The 17,105-nt window shown below is 38.6% G+C and overlaps 1 protein-coding gene across 1 annotated transcript in view; it reads right to left on the bottom strand.

Moving 5' to 3' along the window:
• Nucleotides 1-17,105, bottom strand: part of LOC150085710 (RNA-binding protein 42) — a 209,564-nt gene that overhangs the window by 14,154 nt on the left and 178,305 nt on the right. Inside the window, exon 5 of the mRNA XM_090373458.1 lies at nucleotides 11,764-11,892. Coding sequence (XP_090229584.1) covers nucleotides 11,780-11,892 — 113 coding nt within the window. The 3' untranslated portion in view covers nucleotides 11,764-11,779. The remainder of the gene's footprint in view (nucleotides 1-11,763; nucleotides 11,893-17,105) is intronic.

The raw sequence follows: 17,105 nt of genomic DNA on the forward strand, positions 1-17,105 counted from the left end.
ATCAAGAAGCGTATGCTACGCACTGCTGCTCCTTCCCACCTGGCTACGGAGGTGCCTCATTTCGGTGCAATTGATGAAGAAGAATTAGAAGTGGGCTGGATGAAGGATGGTTGACTTTACAGGCTAAGCGATTTACAGACAATGTCTTAGGGACCTGACAGCTTTTCTTCCCTTTGATAAGGTCTTGTTGTAAAATGGCGTTTTTATCCCTAAATCTCTTACTGTCAAGAAGCAATTGAGCAACAGAATCATGAATTGAAAATAAATTATTTTTTTGCTGAGCTACCCTGTTTGGGATTGGATCAAGTTAAGCTGATCCAGATGTTGACCAGAGAAAGCATTCAACAAGGATTTGAATACCATTTTCAGTTGACAGATTATATTTGTTTCTCCAACGAATCTTGGCAGTATCATTAGTATATGCATATGATGCAAGAAAGCAAACTTATACAGCATCAGCCAAATAAAAAAATAATAATAAAAAATAAAATACTTTCCCATTTCACCTATCCATTCAATCCAGATGATTGTCTAGTTCTACCCTGAACTTATTTAAGTTGTTGACCTCCACTACGACAGATGGAAGTTTGTTCCAAATATCAACTATCTGCTGGCTAAAGGCAAATTTCCACACATATACTCTACAATTGTCTTTCCTCAATTTGAATTTATGTCCTGAGTAAGAGGAAGAATCTCATCACCACTGAGCATGCTCAAACCATTCAAGTTCTTATACATTCTCAATTATATCACCTCACAGGTGCCCAGTCTCCAGATGTTGCAATTTGCAGAACTTAAGCCTTTCTTGGTAACAGCAACCCTTTGTTCTATTCACCAATCTCGCTGCTCTTCTCTCTGTACTCATTCCAGCAGCACTACATCCTTCCTAAAATGAGGCCTCCAGACCTTTACAGATTATTCAAGATGTGGCCTGATCATTACCTTATACAAGGGGACAATCACCTCCTTATTGCTGCTAGCAAAATTCCTGTATATCATTGACAAGACACCATGAGCTACTCTTGCAGCTGGTCTACACTATTCAGAAAACTTTATATCTGACTGCACAATTACCCCCAGGTCCTTTTCATTCTCCTCTACCTTGAGTGTAGTACTACATAGTTGGTACATTACTCGTGGGTTATTGGTCCCCATAGGCAGTACTTTGCATTTGTCAATGTTAAACTTCAGTTGCTACCTATCAGCCCATTTGCTCAACTTTTCTAGATACTGTTGCAGTAGTGTACTGTCATTAACAACCCTGTCAACCTTCATACTATCTGCAAACTTAGACATTAAAACTGATATGCCTTCATCAATATCATTGATACACACAGAAAACAACAAGGGGCTCAACAGTGAAACCTGGGGGACTCTACTAATAACATTAGTCCACGAAAAGCAGTATCTATTGATTACCACTCTCCGTCTTCTTCCACTCAACCATCCTTTTATCCATAGCAACAATTTCACCTTAATGCCATACTTCTCCAATTTGTACAGTAGTTTTCCATGTGCAACAGTATCAAACGCTATCCTAAAATCCAAGTATATGTTATCAAAATTATTTTTTGTATCCAGTTCCTTAGTGTCCACATCATAGTATCTAGTCAAATTGGTCAGACAAGACCTCCCCTTAATAAACCCATGCAGTGTCCGAGCTATAACTGAAGTCTTGTCTAGATGATCCTGCAATACTTCTTTAACCAGTGCCTCCATTAATTTCCCTGGAAAAGAAGTTAAACTAACAGGTCTGTAATTACCTGTGTCTCCCTTTGATCCTCCTTTGTGGATTGGGGCCACATTTGCACATCTCCAGTCCATGGGTACCTCCCCTGAGTTCAAGGAAGCTCTCATAATTATGGCTAAGGGTTTGCTTACTCCCTTTGTCGCCTCCTTTAATATAACTTGATAGATTCCATCCACCCCAGATGCCTTTCCTATGTTTATCTTCAACAATTTCTCCTCCACTTTGAAAAATACTCATTCAGTTTGTCAGCTACCTGAGCAAGATCCTCAACAGTCATACCATCGATATCAAGTGGACCAATCCGGTTCATCCCCTTCCTTCTACAGTTTACATAAATAAAGAACTCTTTGCTGTTTTTTCTTTGTATCCTTTGCCAAAGATTTCTCGTAATCTGCCTTCACTTGCCTAACCTCCTCTGTGACTTGACTTCAGACCAGCTTGTATCTATCATAGGCTTCTGTGTTATCTGATAATTTATATGCACCTCATGTATTTTTCTTCTCTGCCACGAGTCTCATTAGTTTATCTGACATCCATTTAGGCCCTGAACAATATTTCTTAGTTGGTATGAAAAGCCTAGTAGCTTCCAAGATTAATTTATTGAAGGCTTCCCATTTAGAATTTACTATTAGTAACATCATCAGTTGGTCCCACTGCATAGAATTTAAAAACTGTCTCAGACCACTAGTAACCTTTACGAAGGCAAAAACCCTTCCCTTTATCCCTGATGGTAGTTACATCTTTGAGTAAATCCCACATCAGCACACTGTGATCACTGCCACCTAGTGGTTCCTTTATCTGCAAATTCTTATTGCATGAATAATCACTGCTAATAATCAGATCAGGAGTATTACTCCCTCTGGTTGCCACTTGAACACGCTGCTGTAGAAAACAATCATCCAATAAATCCACAAAAGTCTTGCTAGTTTGTTGTTGTTGTTGTTGCTCTGGAGGTTTAATGGCACATCAGCTGCTAAGGCTATAATGTGCCTATTCACTTATTATATTAAGACATGAGTTTTCTCTAAATCAAAAGAAAATCAGAAATAATTGAAAAGCCCAGTTTGCCTGAGAAAATCAAAAAATTCAGAAATATTTGCCTTATCACCAATCAGGTTTTCAAGAGTAATTGGTTTATGTAGATTAACCAGTGAGATCAAGGATGAGGTTCTCGCTTGTTTATAATAGGGGCAGCCAATAAGAATATGTTTTACAGTCAAATTGTTAGAACAATGTGTACATTGTGGTGGATCATCTCCTCTCAGTAAATGAAGGTGGGTCAGATGTGTATGTCCTATTCTTGCCCTTGAGAGGACTACTTCTTCTCGTCTCGATGTACGGACACTGGAGCGCCAAATTTTCGGGTCTTGTTTAAACTGAAAGAGTTTATTATTAGTCTGGGAGTGCCACAGGGCTGTCCATTGTGATAGGCAAGCAGCATGAATGGTTAGTGCATAATCTGATGCTGGAACAGGGATGTTGGTTACATCTAAGGTAGTTGGATTTTTTGCAGCTTTATCGGCCAGTTCATTTCCTAAAATACCGGAATGTGCTGGAATCCAGCAAAAAGTGACCTGTTGATTGGGTTCTTTAATTTGCAGTAATAAGCTTCTGATTTCATCTAGAACAGGGTGAACTTTATCTGAGGAATTACATAACGACATGATTGAGCTGAGGGAATCAGTGTAAATGACAGATTTTAAGGAAGAGTTAAAATGAAGATTTTCTAAAGCTAGTTTTATTGCGTATAATTCAGCAGAAAATATACTAAATTCTGACGGAAGGGAAGCTGATACAATTGTATTTGGAAACACTGCAGCTGCTCCAACATTTGAATTAGATTTAGAGCCATCTGTATAAATTGGAGAGAAATCAGAATATCTTTCAATGTGAACTGCGTGAATTTGGTTGATATTTGCTGCTTGCAAGGAATTCTTTCTCCATTGACAGAGGTAAGTGTCACAGATTGGAAGAGGAGGAGGAGTCCATGGAGGTTGAGTATAAGTTGCTACCTGCTTTACGGAATGGATGGAAATATTCCAAACTTGCACAAGTTCAAGAAGGCGAAGACCAGCTGGTTTTACTATGCTAGGTTTGTTTCTGTATAGGGTTTCTAACGGTGGGTTAAAAAGGTATGACCGAATGGGATGAGAAGCACAGCTTTGTATCTTGACAGCATATTTGAGTAACAGTGTTTTCCTGCGTAAAGTTAGTGGGGGCTCATGAGCATCAATGTAGAGACTATGTGCTGGCGACGTTCTGAATGCACCAGTTGCAATTCTCAAAGCACTGTGCTGAATGGGATCAAGCCAGCGTAATGCACTCTTTCTGGCAGAATCATAGATTGGAGCACCGTAATCGAGACGAGATCTGATTAATGCCCTGTATAACCGAAGAAGTGTGGTACGATCTGCACCCCATGTTTGGGCAGATAAAGCTCTGAGTATGTTTAACTTTTTTAGACATGAAGTCCGTACATTTTTAATATGATCTAGGAAATTTAACTTATTGTCAAGGGTTAATCCTAGAAATCGGATGTTGCTGGTGACCGGGACAAAGATGTTAGAAATTTGAAGTTCAGGATCTGGATGAAGTTTGCGTTGTCTACAGAAATGGATGGCAACTGTTTTCTGTTGTGAGAGCCGATAGCCGTTGAGGCTCGCCCATTGTTGAATTTTATTAAGTGATATCTGAAGCTGTCTTTCAATAGACCTCATGTTTTGAGAATGACAAGAGATGGAAAGGTCATCTGCATAAAGGTAAGTCTCAACTGTATTTGGAAGCTGCTTAGTAATACAATCTATTCTCAGGGCAAAAAGTGTGGCACTCAGTACTGATCCCTGTGGAACACCTTCTTCCTGGATGAAAGTTGGGGAAAGGGCATGTTGATATCGAACTTGAAATGTTCTTGTATGTAGAAAGTTCTGAATGAATATAGGAAGATTGCCTCGTAGTCCGAGAAGGTAAAGATCACTAAGTATACCATACCGCCAGGTGGTATCAAAAGCCTTCTCTATGTCTATTGAAACCATTACTAGATGTTCATGTTTGACAAAAGCATTACGGATGGCAAATTCGGCCTTGACCATAAGATCTAAGCATGATCTGTTTTGGCGAAAGCCATATTGACAATGGCTCATTAGATGTTCCGACTCAATGATCCAGACGAGTCTTCTGTGGATAATTTTCTCAAGGATTTTACTGAGGCAGCTTGAGAGAGATATGGGTCTATAGCTATTTGGGTTTGATGGATCTTTTCCAGGCTTCAGGAATGCCAAAATTGTAGAGTGATGCCAAGATGCTGGATAAACATTTTCTAAAAATATGCGATTGTAAAAGACCAGGAGGCAGCGCAGAGCTTTGTCATCAAGATGTTGTAGCATGACATAATAAATTCCATCTGGTCCAGCAGCACCATTGCGAGCTGTTCTAATGACATGTAAAAGTTCAGAATATTGCAGAGGTTTGTTATATGGGAGAGGACGGGTAGTTTGAAAATGAATAGCATGCTTTTCTTTAGTGATTTTAATTCTTTGGAAAGAGGTAGTATAGGCTGACGTTGCTGAGATTTCTGCAAAAGTATTGGCTAAAGCATTAGCTATATCTACAGGATTAGAGAGATCTTTTCCATTCCAGGAGAGGATTGGAGAAGGTATGGTAGGAAACTTACCAGACAGCTGTCTAATTTTTTTCCATATTATTTTGGGATCGGTATTTCTGTGAAAAGTGGATGCAAAACGGGTCCAGGATTCTTTCTTTGCCTGTTTTTGTATGAAGCGTGCTTTTGCCCTTAATTTCTTATAATTAATGAGATTGACTGTGCTCGGACATTGCCGAAACAAATTCCAAGCTTTATTTTTTGCTCTCTTTGCTGTGGTGCATTTGTCATTCCACCAGTAATTATGATGTTTTCGGCCCGGGGGATTTGATAGTGGTATTGTATTTTTAGCCACATTTAGAAGATGCGACGTGATGTAATCTGTGGCATCATCAATATGTTGGAGGCGGATTTTTTCCTCATCAAGGTCGATTGACGATTGAAATTTTGCCCAGTCTGCTCGGACAAATTTCCACTTTCTGCACGGTTGAATTGAAGGAGTCTTTGCTATCAGAAAGTTGCATACTATTGGAAAGTGGTCACTGCCCATGGGATCATTTATTACATTCCACTCTATGGTTGGGACTAGTACTGGTGAACAAATTGTGAGGTCTATTGCTGATGTGTGTCCTGCTGGGAGCTGTACGTGTGTCGGTGCACCAGTATTGAGTATACTGAAATTTAGTGCCTCTAAAAAGCTTTCAATTAGTCGGCCACGTCTATCCAATTTGGGAGAACCCCATAATGGGTGGTGCCCGTTAAAGTCCCCTAATATACAGAGAGGTGGAGGTATCTGTATAAACAGGTCTTCAAGATCTCTTAAAGAGTAAGAACGGTTTGGTGGTAGGTAGATTGAGATAAGTGTTATTGCACTATGGAGAGTTATGCGAACAGCAACAGCTTCTATTTCAGTTTGGATTGGGATATGTCGAGTTGGGATCTTCGAGTTTACTAGGATTGCTACCCCACCATGGGCAGCATTAGCGGTATTTCGATCTCTTCGATAAAGGCAATAGTTCTTTATCGAAGGAGAAATTTGTGAGGTCAGGTAAGTTTCCTGTAGACAGAAGGCAGCTGGAGAATATCGGTTAATTAAGTATTGAATATCGTCAGTGTTGCAACGAAAACCTCTGCAATTCCATTGTAAGATATTGTGGTTCATTTAGGTTTAGTTGAGGATGATTCATCAGACTGTTTTTTGTTTGAGCACTTTTTCCGGTCTTTTTTTGGGAAGCTGGGGCGCCCAGTATCCATAGTGTCATTTGCATGAAGTTCTAGTATGGGTTCCTCAAGATCTGAGTGTACATCTACTTCCATACTATTGGTGGATGATTCAGGTTTCTTGTTGTCTTTGGTAGTTTTTAATTTTTCTTTATCATGCGAGACTGTCCGAGTATCAGTTGGGATGCTGATTGGAGTGTTGGTCGATTCACTGGTTTTAGTTTGATGTGTGTCTTTTCCTGAATTAGATAGTGTATTTTTAACCCAATTAGCCATAGATGTGCTGGGGGGTATTGATACATCTGTTTGTACTGCTGTTGAAATAAAGCTTCGAGTGTGAGACGCATATGAACGACTGGGCATGGTCAACATAACCTGTCTGCGTGCCTCAGGGTATGTGACTTTGTGTTCAATTTTATATTTTTGAATTTTCTTCCCTGTTTTCCACATTTCACAGGATTTTGAAAATGCTGGGTGACTTTCTTTGCAGTTAGGGCAAATGGGACTTGATGCTGAACAGTCTGCTTGTGTATGTTCCTTGGAACCACAAATAGGACAAATAGCTTCTCCTCTGCATGCTTGTTGGGAATGTCCATATTTTTGGCATTTAAAACAACGAATCGGGTTAGGAATATAAGCCCGAATTCGGCAGTTTAAATAGCCAGCTTTTACTGAGGATGGCAAATCTGGGGTACTGAAGGTTAAAATGATTGACCTAGTTGGGACGAGATTTCCATCTTTTTTGGTCATTATGCGTTTGGCGTTGGTTACTTTTTGATTACTCAGTTCTTTAACTAATTCCTCTTCTGATATTGTAAGTAGGTCCCATTCGGTTATAACGCCTTTCGAGGAATTTAAGGTGTTGTGCGGAGTAATAGATACTGGCAGGCCACCGAATGTCGTTGTTTTGAGCAGCCACTCGGAATGTTTGGAGTTGGCTGTTTCAATTAATAGGTCTCCAGATTGCAGTCGTTTAACCATTTTTGGTGTTCCAGCAATCGATTCCAGAAATCTTTGGATGACGAATGGTGATAATTTGCCTACAGGTTGGTTGGAGAGAGAGTGTATCACCAGAAAGTTTGGCATTTCATTGCACTGAACTTCTCTTCGGAGCCTTTTTGCTTGGTTCACGTCTTCATCATTAGGTTTGTCTAGCCTTGAGTTTGAAGGCTCTAGAGGTGGATATTCATTTTTATCCATCGTTGCTCCTTTTAGCCCTGGGGGATAACTTTTCCCCCAGATTACCGGCCCCGCCACGGGGAGGCAGGAGCAGTGCCGCTCGGAGGCCAAGCGGTTGAAGTGTCAGTTGGTTAATAAAACAAGAAATATAGGAAAAAGAAAGGTGTGTTTCCTTTCTGTGTTCTAACTTGTGGTTTTCAAGTATAGAACTAGTTATAAAAGAAAGGCTTTTGCTAGAAACGTAGGAACTTAAAAGGAAATAACTTCAATCACTTTAGAAGAGCGCTCTATATATCACCAGAATATCGCTTGGCCTCGAAATACGCTTGGCACCCGGGGCCTTGCTAGTTTGTGAGTCACCAACCCACAAGTTCCAGTCTATATCTGGAAAGTTAAAATCCCTCATTATAAGACAATCTGATTTACTGGCCCACTCTATTTCTCTGTACAGTTGTTCATTATACTCAATAGAGTCTTTAGGCCTATAACACACTCCCACTCTCAATTTTGCTTTCCCAGTGCTTTGTTACACCTGACTTAACATTTCACTGTCCACCCGTGTCAACTGGTTGCATATTCTTTAGATTTTATGTGTTTCTTAACTAACTGCATAACCCCTCCTCCCTTCCTATCCTGTCTGTCCTTCCTGTACACATTGTACTTCACAAATTCCAATTCTGCTTACCTTATATTTGTGTGACACCATGTCTCTGAATATTCCAACAATATCTGCCTTTGATGTTTTGACCAGCATCTCAAATTCATCAAATTTATTTACTAGACTCCTAGCATTGATGTACATGCAAGTATACATGCACCTGTTCTTATTCTTAGCTACTCTAACACAGCCCACGTATTTACTTGCTCAGCGATGACTTCCTGCTGTCTCTGAAATCTCCAGCACTTTGTTTTCTAGACTGCTGCTCATTCCAATAGAAGCAATGGAAGAATGGCTTTCACCTCTGCCAGTGGCTGCTGTTGATCTATCGGTCCGTATATCCCCACCAAGCTAACAGTTTTCTGACCCATATCAATAGCATCAGCAAATATTCTTGCACCCAAATATTCGGGCCAAATTCATAATGAACAATGCCCTATGAGTAATAAAATATAATAAGAACGATCTTCACATTTGATTAAGGTTGTTTTGCTTTTTTTTTGGACTTAGAGCAGTCAGTGTATCCCATCCCTGTAGATGCAATGCAGTTTCTGTTAACAAGCACAGACCAGGTTGAGTAAAATTCTACCCCATGAGCCTTGCACAATCTCTCCAGGGCCGAATTGATTGACAAGGCTCGCATAATATACTTCTTCCTATTCATTTCTTGGCAGAATTGCAGACGCTTTCAAATTCAACCCTAACTCGCAGTTTATTCAACATTGACCTGAACTTATTAAGTAATTTCGCCATTCTCCTACTCTTAATGTGATTAGTGCCAATGTGTACAACAGTATCACCTTTTGTGCCCCTTAAAAGATGATATCTGCTCTACATCATCATGTTCTGATCCTGTTCCACTTATTACCTCTGGCAGACATACCCTGATCCTGTTCCACATATCCTTTATGTACAATATATTCCCCATTTCCCTGACAACAGAGCCACTGATAACTTTATACAATGGTACAATCACCTCCTTAACTCTGCTAGAGAAATTCCTGTATATCACTGACAAAACCCGAATAAGCTGTACTAGTAGCCTGTCAGCACTGCTTAGAGAACTTCAAAGCTTCAGCTTTTCTCTGAACAGCATCATGCAATTGCCATACTGCTGTAATATTCCTAGTTCACTGTTTAATATTTCGGGCCAAATTCATAATGAACAATGCCCTATGAGTAATAAAATATAATAAGAACGATCTTCACATTTGATTAAGGTTGTTTTGCTTTTTTTTTGGACTTAGAGCAGTCAGTGTCTTCCATTGAGAGGTTTACTCCTTTGTTTCCAGATCACAGCCATACACTTGTGAGGATGCAAACTTGGCTGAATTGCACCTCTTTCTTAACTCTTGTGTTAAAATTTAAGGATATTTCTCACAAAAAATACCAATTTTAATAGCAACTTCATGGATAGTTAAACACTGACCAATCACTCCTGATCAGACCACAAACACAAGTGATTGAATCACTTGTGTTTTGAAGTTGAAAAGTGGCCGGTGTGAGGATCAGTTTGCAAACTGCTGAAAAGTGTTTGAATGATACCTAGCATCTTCTCCAAGTGCTGTTTTTTTTTATTATTTCAAGGATTTCTGGTTGCACATTTCCCCAATCTGAAACAAAATTTGATGCAAATTCATTCTTCAGTAAAAATTATTCATTTTAAAATGTGATGAAACACATATAACACCTATTCAAGGTGCATTAATTTAGACATTAATTTAGGGTGATTCATGCATTAATGAATGTCTAGAAGAGTCACTGAACATGTTATTTGTAATTTACTACAATGCCACAACTTATTGATACAAAGTCATAGCTTCTTCTCCAGGTGAGATCAAAAGTCCTTGAACTTTTTGATCATACCTTGTAAATACATATACAGTGTGTGTATGTGTTTTTTTTTTTTTTTTTTGGAGGGATGCCTTCCATGAAGTATAATGTAACCAATGCAATTTCAAGAATGCTGGTGCTTCTTATCACAGGTATTTTCACTCAAATACTCCACAAGAGCCACAAAATTTTACTTTAAACACTGTAATAATCATTTACAATAATTATTACATTAAACAGTAATAACCATTTACTGTAATAATTATTACTTTAAACAGTAATAATCATTTAAGATATCGTGAAGTACAGTGAATAACCACATTTATATGCTTCATCAAAAAGAGTTTTCAGCTTAATGAAAATTGCTTGGCGGAAAGAGATAAACTTTGTTTTAATAGAAAATTTAGAAGCCGAACTTATGGTGAAAGAAAACTAACATGTATTGTTCCGAATTTAAAAACTTTTTAAAATTTCCGGAAGGAGAAGAAATTTTAAAACTAGTGAAATCTAAAGAAAAATATATAAAGTAAAAGTAGTCTTCCTCGCAATTTTTAAAATAACTGTTATTGTTGTTGATGGGGTTTTAAGTGCAGTGGCACTACACAGGCCATATTGCACTTATGAAAGTGGCTCATATTGCATGTGTTCAAAATAACTGTTATAAATATTATAGTTTATATAGGACAGATACATATTATCAACAATCATATAACAAATAAATACTATGATTGACTGATTGAAAAAAAAAATGTATTTTTATTGTAATTTTATATTTTCCTTTTATTTTTTAAGGGAAAAATGTTATACTGCACATTTTGTGCTTCCGTAGCCAGGTGGGAAGGAGCAGCAGTGCGTAGCACACGCTTCTTGATTAGACCGGGGTTCGGGCCCGTGACCACCAAATACGGAGGCTGCGGAAAGGTCAGGGAATGACCACCGCATATCCCGGAACAATATGGCCTTAGATGCTAATGCTCCTAAAAACCAAAAAACAACAACAACGACACATTTTGTTTCAAGTTGTCTTGCTTAACAATTTTAAAAATATGGCCGCCGTGCTCATCTCTGATTTATAGTGTTATTTCTATGGGAAAATGCATTTCTGGTTTTAAACACTTAGAAATGAAATTTTAGAAATTAATCTGTTTGTAAGTTTGACATTTTTAGTATTAGTGGGGGCGGGGGGGGGGACGATTTTTTTTCTCTTGTAATGGTAAGGACCATAAACTGAAACTTTATCAGTTTCCTCAGTATTGTGCTATTTAACAAAAAACTGAGTAATAAATGTAATAAAGTGCAACAAGTATTTAATTCAAGCTAGTTTCTCAAATCCAAGTGCAATTCTTTTTCTCATTTTCAGTATTTTCTGTGGCATTTTATGATGGGTCATATATTAATCTGAATTATCTGAATAAATTATCTGAAATTCTGTCAGATGCATGCACCTTCCGATTTGTGGAAGCATGAATAACTGGGCTTTTACTATATTGCAGAAAACAGTTATGTTACAAGTTAATGACCAACCTAATATGCACTGCTATCATAGTAATCCCAATTTTTCCTTTTCTTTTTGCTTTTTTTTAACTATTTCAAGGTTCCTGTCCTTCCAGGTACTTTTTCGCAGTTTAATTGGCCTACTTCCTACATAGCGACCTGAAAAAGTGAAAAAAAAAAAAAAAAAAAATTATACTGTGTATAGATAAAATAAATAAAAGAAAGCATATTCATAGAGGTAATATTTGAAATAAATAATAAAAACAAACTTATGAGCTGGTTTTTTGATACACAATATAAAAACAGTTTCAAGCAATCATAATTAACTAATACTAAAACTTAAATAAAATTAGACACTTTACTTCATCTGTCTTAAAATTATTTAATGAGCCTCAAAACTAGAAATATTAAAACTAATTTTTCCTACTAACAGGTACATTCAATATACCAAATAATAATAAACGAATGTCAATACTTCAGATCCAACTTTGGGTATCTGTTATTAAACAAAATTTTTGAGGATGACTGGTCTCTTTCAACTTTGCCAGCAAACTGTTTCTTTGCTTAGTAGTAATCTTGATTTTAATTACGGCCGAGAGAACTTTCTTTTTGATTATATTACTACTTTGATGGTTCCCCCAGCTTAAATTTGCTGCTGCCCAAATACAGAATGTTGCATTTATGAGTATTAAAGTTTAAGTGCCACTTTTTAGGGAATAATTATGTAATTCATTTTAATCTTGTTTTAACAACATACCTAATTGTTAATTTCCATTAACAACCCTATATACCTTAAATATCACTTCCAAATTTTGACAACCAAAGTGTAATACTTGCAAAACTTCATCAGTATCGTTACTGAAAATAAGACATGCTGAAAATAATACAGGCTTGCAAACTAAAAAGTTTTAGTACATTACTTTTAATAATGGATTCGATAATTTTTACTTCCACAGAATTTCCTTAGACTTTACACGCTCAGTTTCAGAAGACTAGAGATATTTGCACATCTCCAAATCTTCTGGAAACTTTTCAAGTCTAAGGAAACTTTCATTATTATAGCTAAAAGTTCAATGATTCAAATTCAAAAATTCAAATGTTCAAATTCAAATTCAAATGATTCAAAGTCGTCCTTGAGGTTGTCACAGACATTCTCTCAGATATGCCAGACAAGCTGTACTTGCTACCTGGGAGTCTAAAACGCTGATGGAACTGATATTCGGGGTGACACTCAAGTCAAGTGGACCCAATTTCGGCGACGTCTGGACGGTCTGTGACAGCCAAATCCTCTGCTTGCACCTTCACGATGGTGGGACTGTTAGTAATCCTGGGTATAACCCCCATGCACAAGTACATGGTGGGTGACCACCCAGGTGTGAACCAACGTAAGCAGGGGTCGAGGTGTGGCGCCCACACCACATGGAGGAACGCCGCCCCTCTATGTTACCACGCAGTACTAGGTGGAAGATGACTCTCATCAACCGGTGAAATACCACCACTTTGCTTATTGGAGGCTTGAAGTGGTGGAACCCATGTTTAGTCTCTAGAGCTAAGTTCCGGTCAACCCTTCCCTATCTCTTCCATCATGCAGTATGATTGATGACTTTTGAGGTTATGATGAACGTTGTGGCGAGAGCCAATATTCCTTACATTTCGAGGGTACAAGCTCTAAAACGGTTTTCGCAGGCCGGCCGCTAGTTAGTACACCGGACCGAACCTATTGGTAACTCTCTAGGAGGCTTCCGGATCAGCTAGTGTATAATCTTGCTACCTCTACTCTGCCAGATAGTGACTGGAGGGAGCCCGAGTAGTGTGTATGCGGGGAGCATTGTCGAGGCCACGTAATGTCAAGGATCTGGGTATATTCTTATCACATGTCCCACCCACTTTTTCTTACTATTGAATACACCATGAATTGTCAAACTAATAGAGCAAGCTTATCTGCGAAAAGATCTAAACCTCCCAAGGACTTCCTAATTAATTTCACAAATATACGTGGTCTCAATTCTAATTTCAACGATGTCCATTTCCACTTGCAGTCTGCCAAACCTCATGTACTTTTTCTGACAGAATCTCAGTTATCGGTTGATTCTACTACTGCTCATCTCAGATGCCCAAATTATTCGCTGTATGATTCCTTTCGCCTCAAAGGTGGTACTTGTGCATATGTCCGTTCTGATATTCCCTGTCAGAGACTTGGCAATTTGGAATCTCCTCTCTTTGATCTTCTCTGGCTTAAAATCTCTCTACCTCATTGTGTCAAATTCATCTGTTGTCTCTACCGTTCTCCCAACTCGACTAATCACTTGGAGCTCTTTGACTTCCTCTCGTTGCAACTTGACTTTCTCCAGTCCTACTCTCCTAACAGTGAGGTAATTTACCTTGGTGATTTTAATGTTCACAACCCCAGCTGGCTTCCGTTTTCTAGTCACACCAACCCAGCAGATCGAGATGCTGAGGCTTTTGCAATTACTAATGACCTAGCACAGATGGTTCATTTACCTACAAGAATACCGGACAATCCTAATCATACAGCCAATACGCTTGATCTTTTTTCTCACAAACAACCCTTCTAAGTACACAGTCGAAGTGAGAGCTCCTTTAGGCACTTCAGATCACAACTTGGTGATTGTCTCTTCTCCAATGGAACCTTTATCTCAAGGCTATTCCCAACCTCGTGTTGTTTGGCATTACAAGAATGCAAAATGGAATGACCTGCGAGACTTCTTTTCTTCTTTTCCTTGGTCGGATTACTGTTTCAAAAGTTCTGATGTCAACGTTTGCTCAGATCGTGTCAGTGAAATTATTCTTGCAAGAATGGAATCCTTTATCCCACACTCCACTTTAAAATCTCGTCCTTTATCTAAACCTTGGTTTTCCAATAAATGTGCTAAGGCTGTCCAAGAGAAGAATGTTGCATATCGTAATTAGCTTATTTCTAATTCTTCAGTTTCTGCCTAAACCAAAGCTCGCAACAATTGTAAAGCAGTTATTAATCAGTCCAAACTAGAGTTTGAACAGGCTAAGAGTAGAAAACTTGCTTCTTGCCCTAATGGTAGCCGGGCATTCTGGTCTCTTGCCAAAGCTATTGGCGCAACGTTTGCCCATCTCTGCTCCCACCTCTGTCCAAACCAGATGGTTCTGTTGTCACTTCAGCCAAGGATAAAGCTGACCTGCTAGCATCCCATTTTTCTTCCAGCTCATGTATTAATGATCTTGGTAAAACACCTCCCACCATTCCCAACACACTCCATTCAATGCCTCCTGTGGTCTTCCATCAAAAGGATATCAGAAGGATTTTGATGAATCTCGATGCTAAGAAAGCTCCAGGTCTTGATGGTATTTCTCCACTTGTTCTCAAAACCTGTGCTCCTGAACTTACTCCTATTCTTTGCCGCCTTTTTTCACTTTCTTATTCTAAAGGTGTTTTTCCTTCTGCTTGGAAATTTGCTCATATCCAGCCAGTTCTTAAAAAGGGTGACAAATCCCTCCCATCCAATTATCGTCCCATTGCAATTACTTCTACTCTTTCTAAAGTAATGGAGAAATCAATTAACCGCCAACTCTTAAACTACCTAGAAACCTTCCGTCTGATCAACGATCACCAGTATGGATTCCGTCAGTGTCGATCCACTGGTGATATTCTGGCTTATGTTACCCATTTATGGACTAATTCAATGGAAAGGTTCGGTGAAACACAAGTAGTTGCTCTCGACATCTCAAAGGCTTTTGATCGTGTTTGGCATAAAGGTCTTCCAAACAAACTTCCATCTTATGGTTTGCCAACTGTTTTTAGTAATTGGTTATCCAGTTTTCTCTCTGATCACTCACTGAGGGTGATGGTTGATGGCTCTGTCTTCTAACTTCTCCACTAATGCTGGTGTCCCCCCAAGGTTCAGTTCTTTCCCCCACTCTTTTCCTCTTGTATATCAATGACCTTCTTCCATTGACTGGAAATCCTATCCATAGTTTTGTCGATGATAGCACATTGCATTCAACTTTCCATTTTGAGAAACCTTGTCCTGCTCAATCAGCTTCAACTTCTCGAAAATCTGCTACCAATTCCTTAAATGCCGATCTTCAGGTAATTCTCCAGTGGGGCAAAGACAACTTAGTTGATTTTAACCCTTCTAAAACTCAGTCTTGTCTTATATCTCGCAAAAAGGATTCTTCTGCTCCTATGCTTATCTTTAGTGACACTCCAATTTCTAGGCAAAAGGATATATCTCTTTTGGGGATTACCCTGACTTCTAATCTCTCTTGGCACAAGCACATTACAAATATTGCTTCCTCTGCATCTAAAAAACTTGGTTTTCTCTTTCGCTCTCGCCGTTACTTTTCTTCCAAACAGCTGCTCACTCTGTATAAATCGCAAATCCGCCCTGCCATGGAATATTGTTCCCACATCTGGGGTGGTGCCCCCAAAACCTCTCTCAGGCTTCTTGATTCCATTCAGAAGAGGGCAGTTAGGTTAATTAATGATTCATCTCTAACAGAGTCTCTCCACTCGCTGTCTCATAGACGCACTGTTTCTGCTGCATGCCTCTTCTACAGATACTTCCATGGGCACTGTTCTTCTGAATTAGCTTCTATAATTGCCGCTCTCTCTCTCTCAAAACAGTCCGAACACGTGCTGCCACCAGCCAACATCCATTTACTGTCCAACTTCAAACCCACAGAACCAACTTTTCATCTTCTTCATTTATTCATTCAACTGCTGTTTTCTGGAACAACCTTCCTTCATACGTATTTCCTGAAAATTACAATCTACAGAAGTTCAAGTCCAATGTCAACAAATATCTTCTTTCGTCTTCTCAATCTCCAACCCAAGCACGGTACTAAGTACTATAGGTTCTAACACCTCTCGTGTTTGGGGTTCACATAAAAAAAAAAAAAAAAAAAAAAAAAGATTCTCCTTCAATGCTTTTTCAGTTATCACAGATTCATTCAATTAAAAATAATTGTTAGCTTGACCAAAAAAAAAAAAAAGATTCTCCTTCAATGCTTTTTCAGTTATCACAGATTCATTCAATTAAAAATAATTGTTAGCTTGACCAGCTGTACTTTAAATGTAGTGTTCTGTATAAATATTCATTTCATTCAGTTCAATTTGTCCTGTTCATCTTATCAGCTAACTAACTAGGGCAGCATGATCAGACTACCCTGGTGTTCCAGTATTTGTCCCAGTGTTCTAAAAGTTTTTTTTGGGGAATACATATATGTCCTGGTTTTCTGAAATTTTTGTCCAATGGTTTTTATTATCTACATTTGCAGCAATTCATTTTCAGTCGTAAACTAATAAGATATTTTATAGAATTGTTTGTTTCTTTCCAGTTGATATTTAATCTAAGGTAACTATAGAATTATTGACA

Source organism: Mastigoproctus giganteus, chromosome 5 (genome assembly GCF_048544385.1).
Source record: "Mastigoproctus giganteus isolate SK-2022 chromosome 5, ASM4854438v1, whole genome shotgun sequence".
NCBI classification, from domain to species: domain Eukaryota; kingdom Metazoa; phylum Arthropoda; class Arachnida; order Uropygi; family Thelyphonidae; genus Mastigoproctus; species Mastigoproctus giganteus.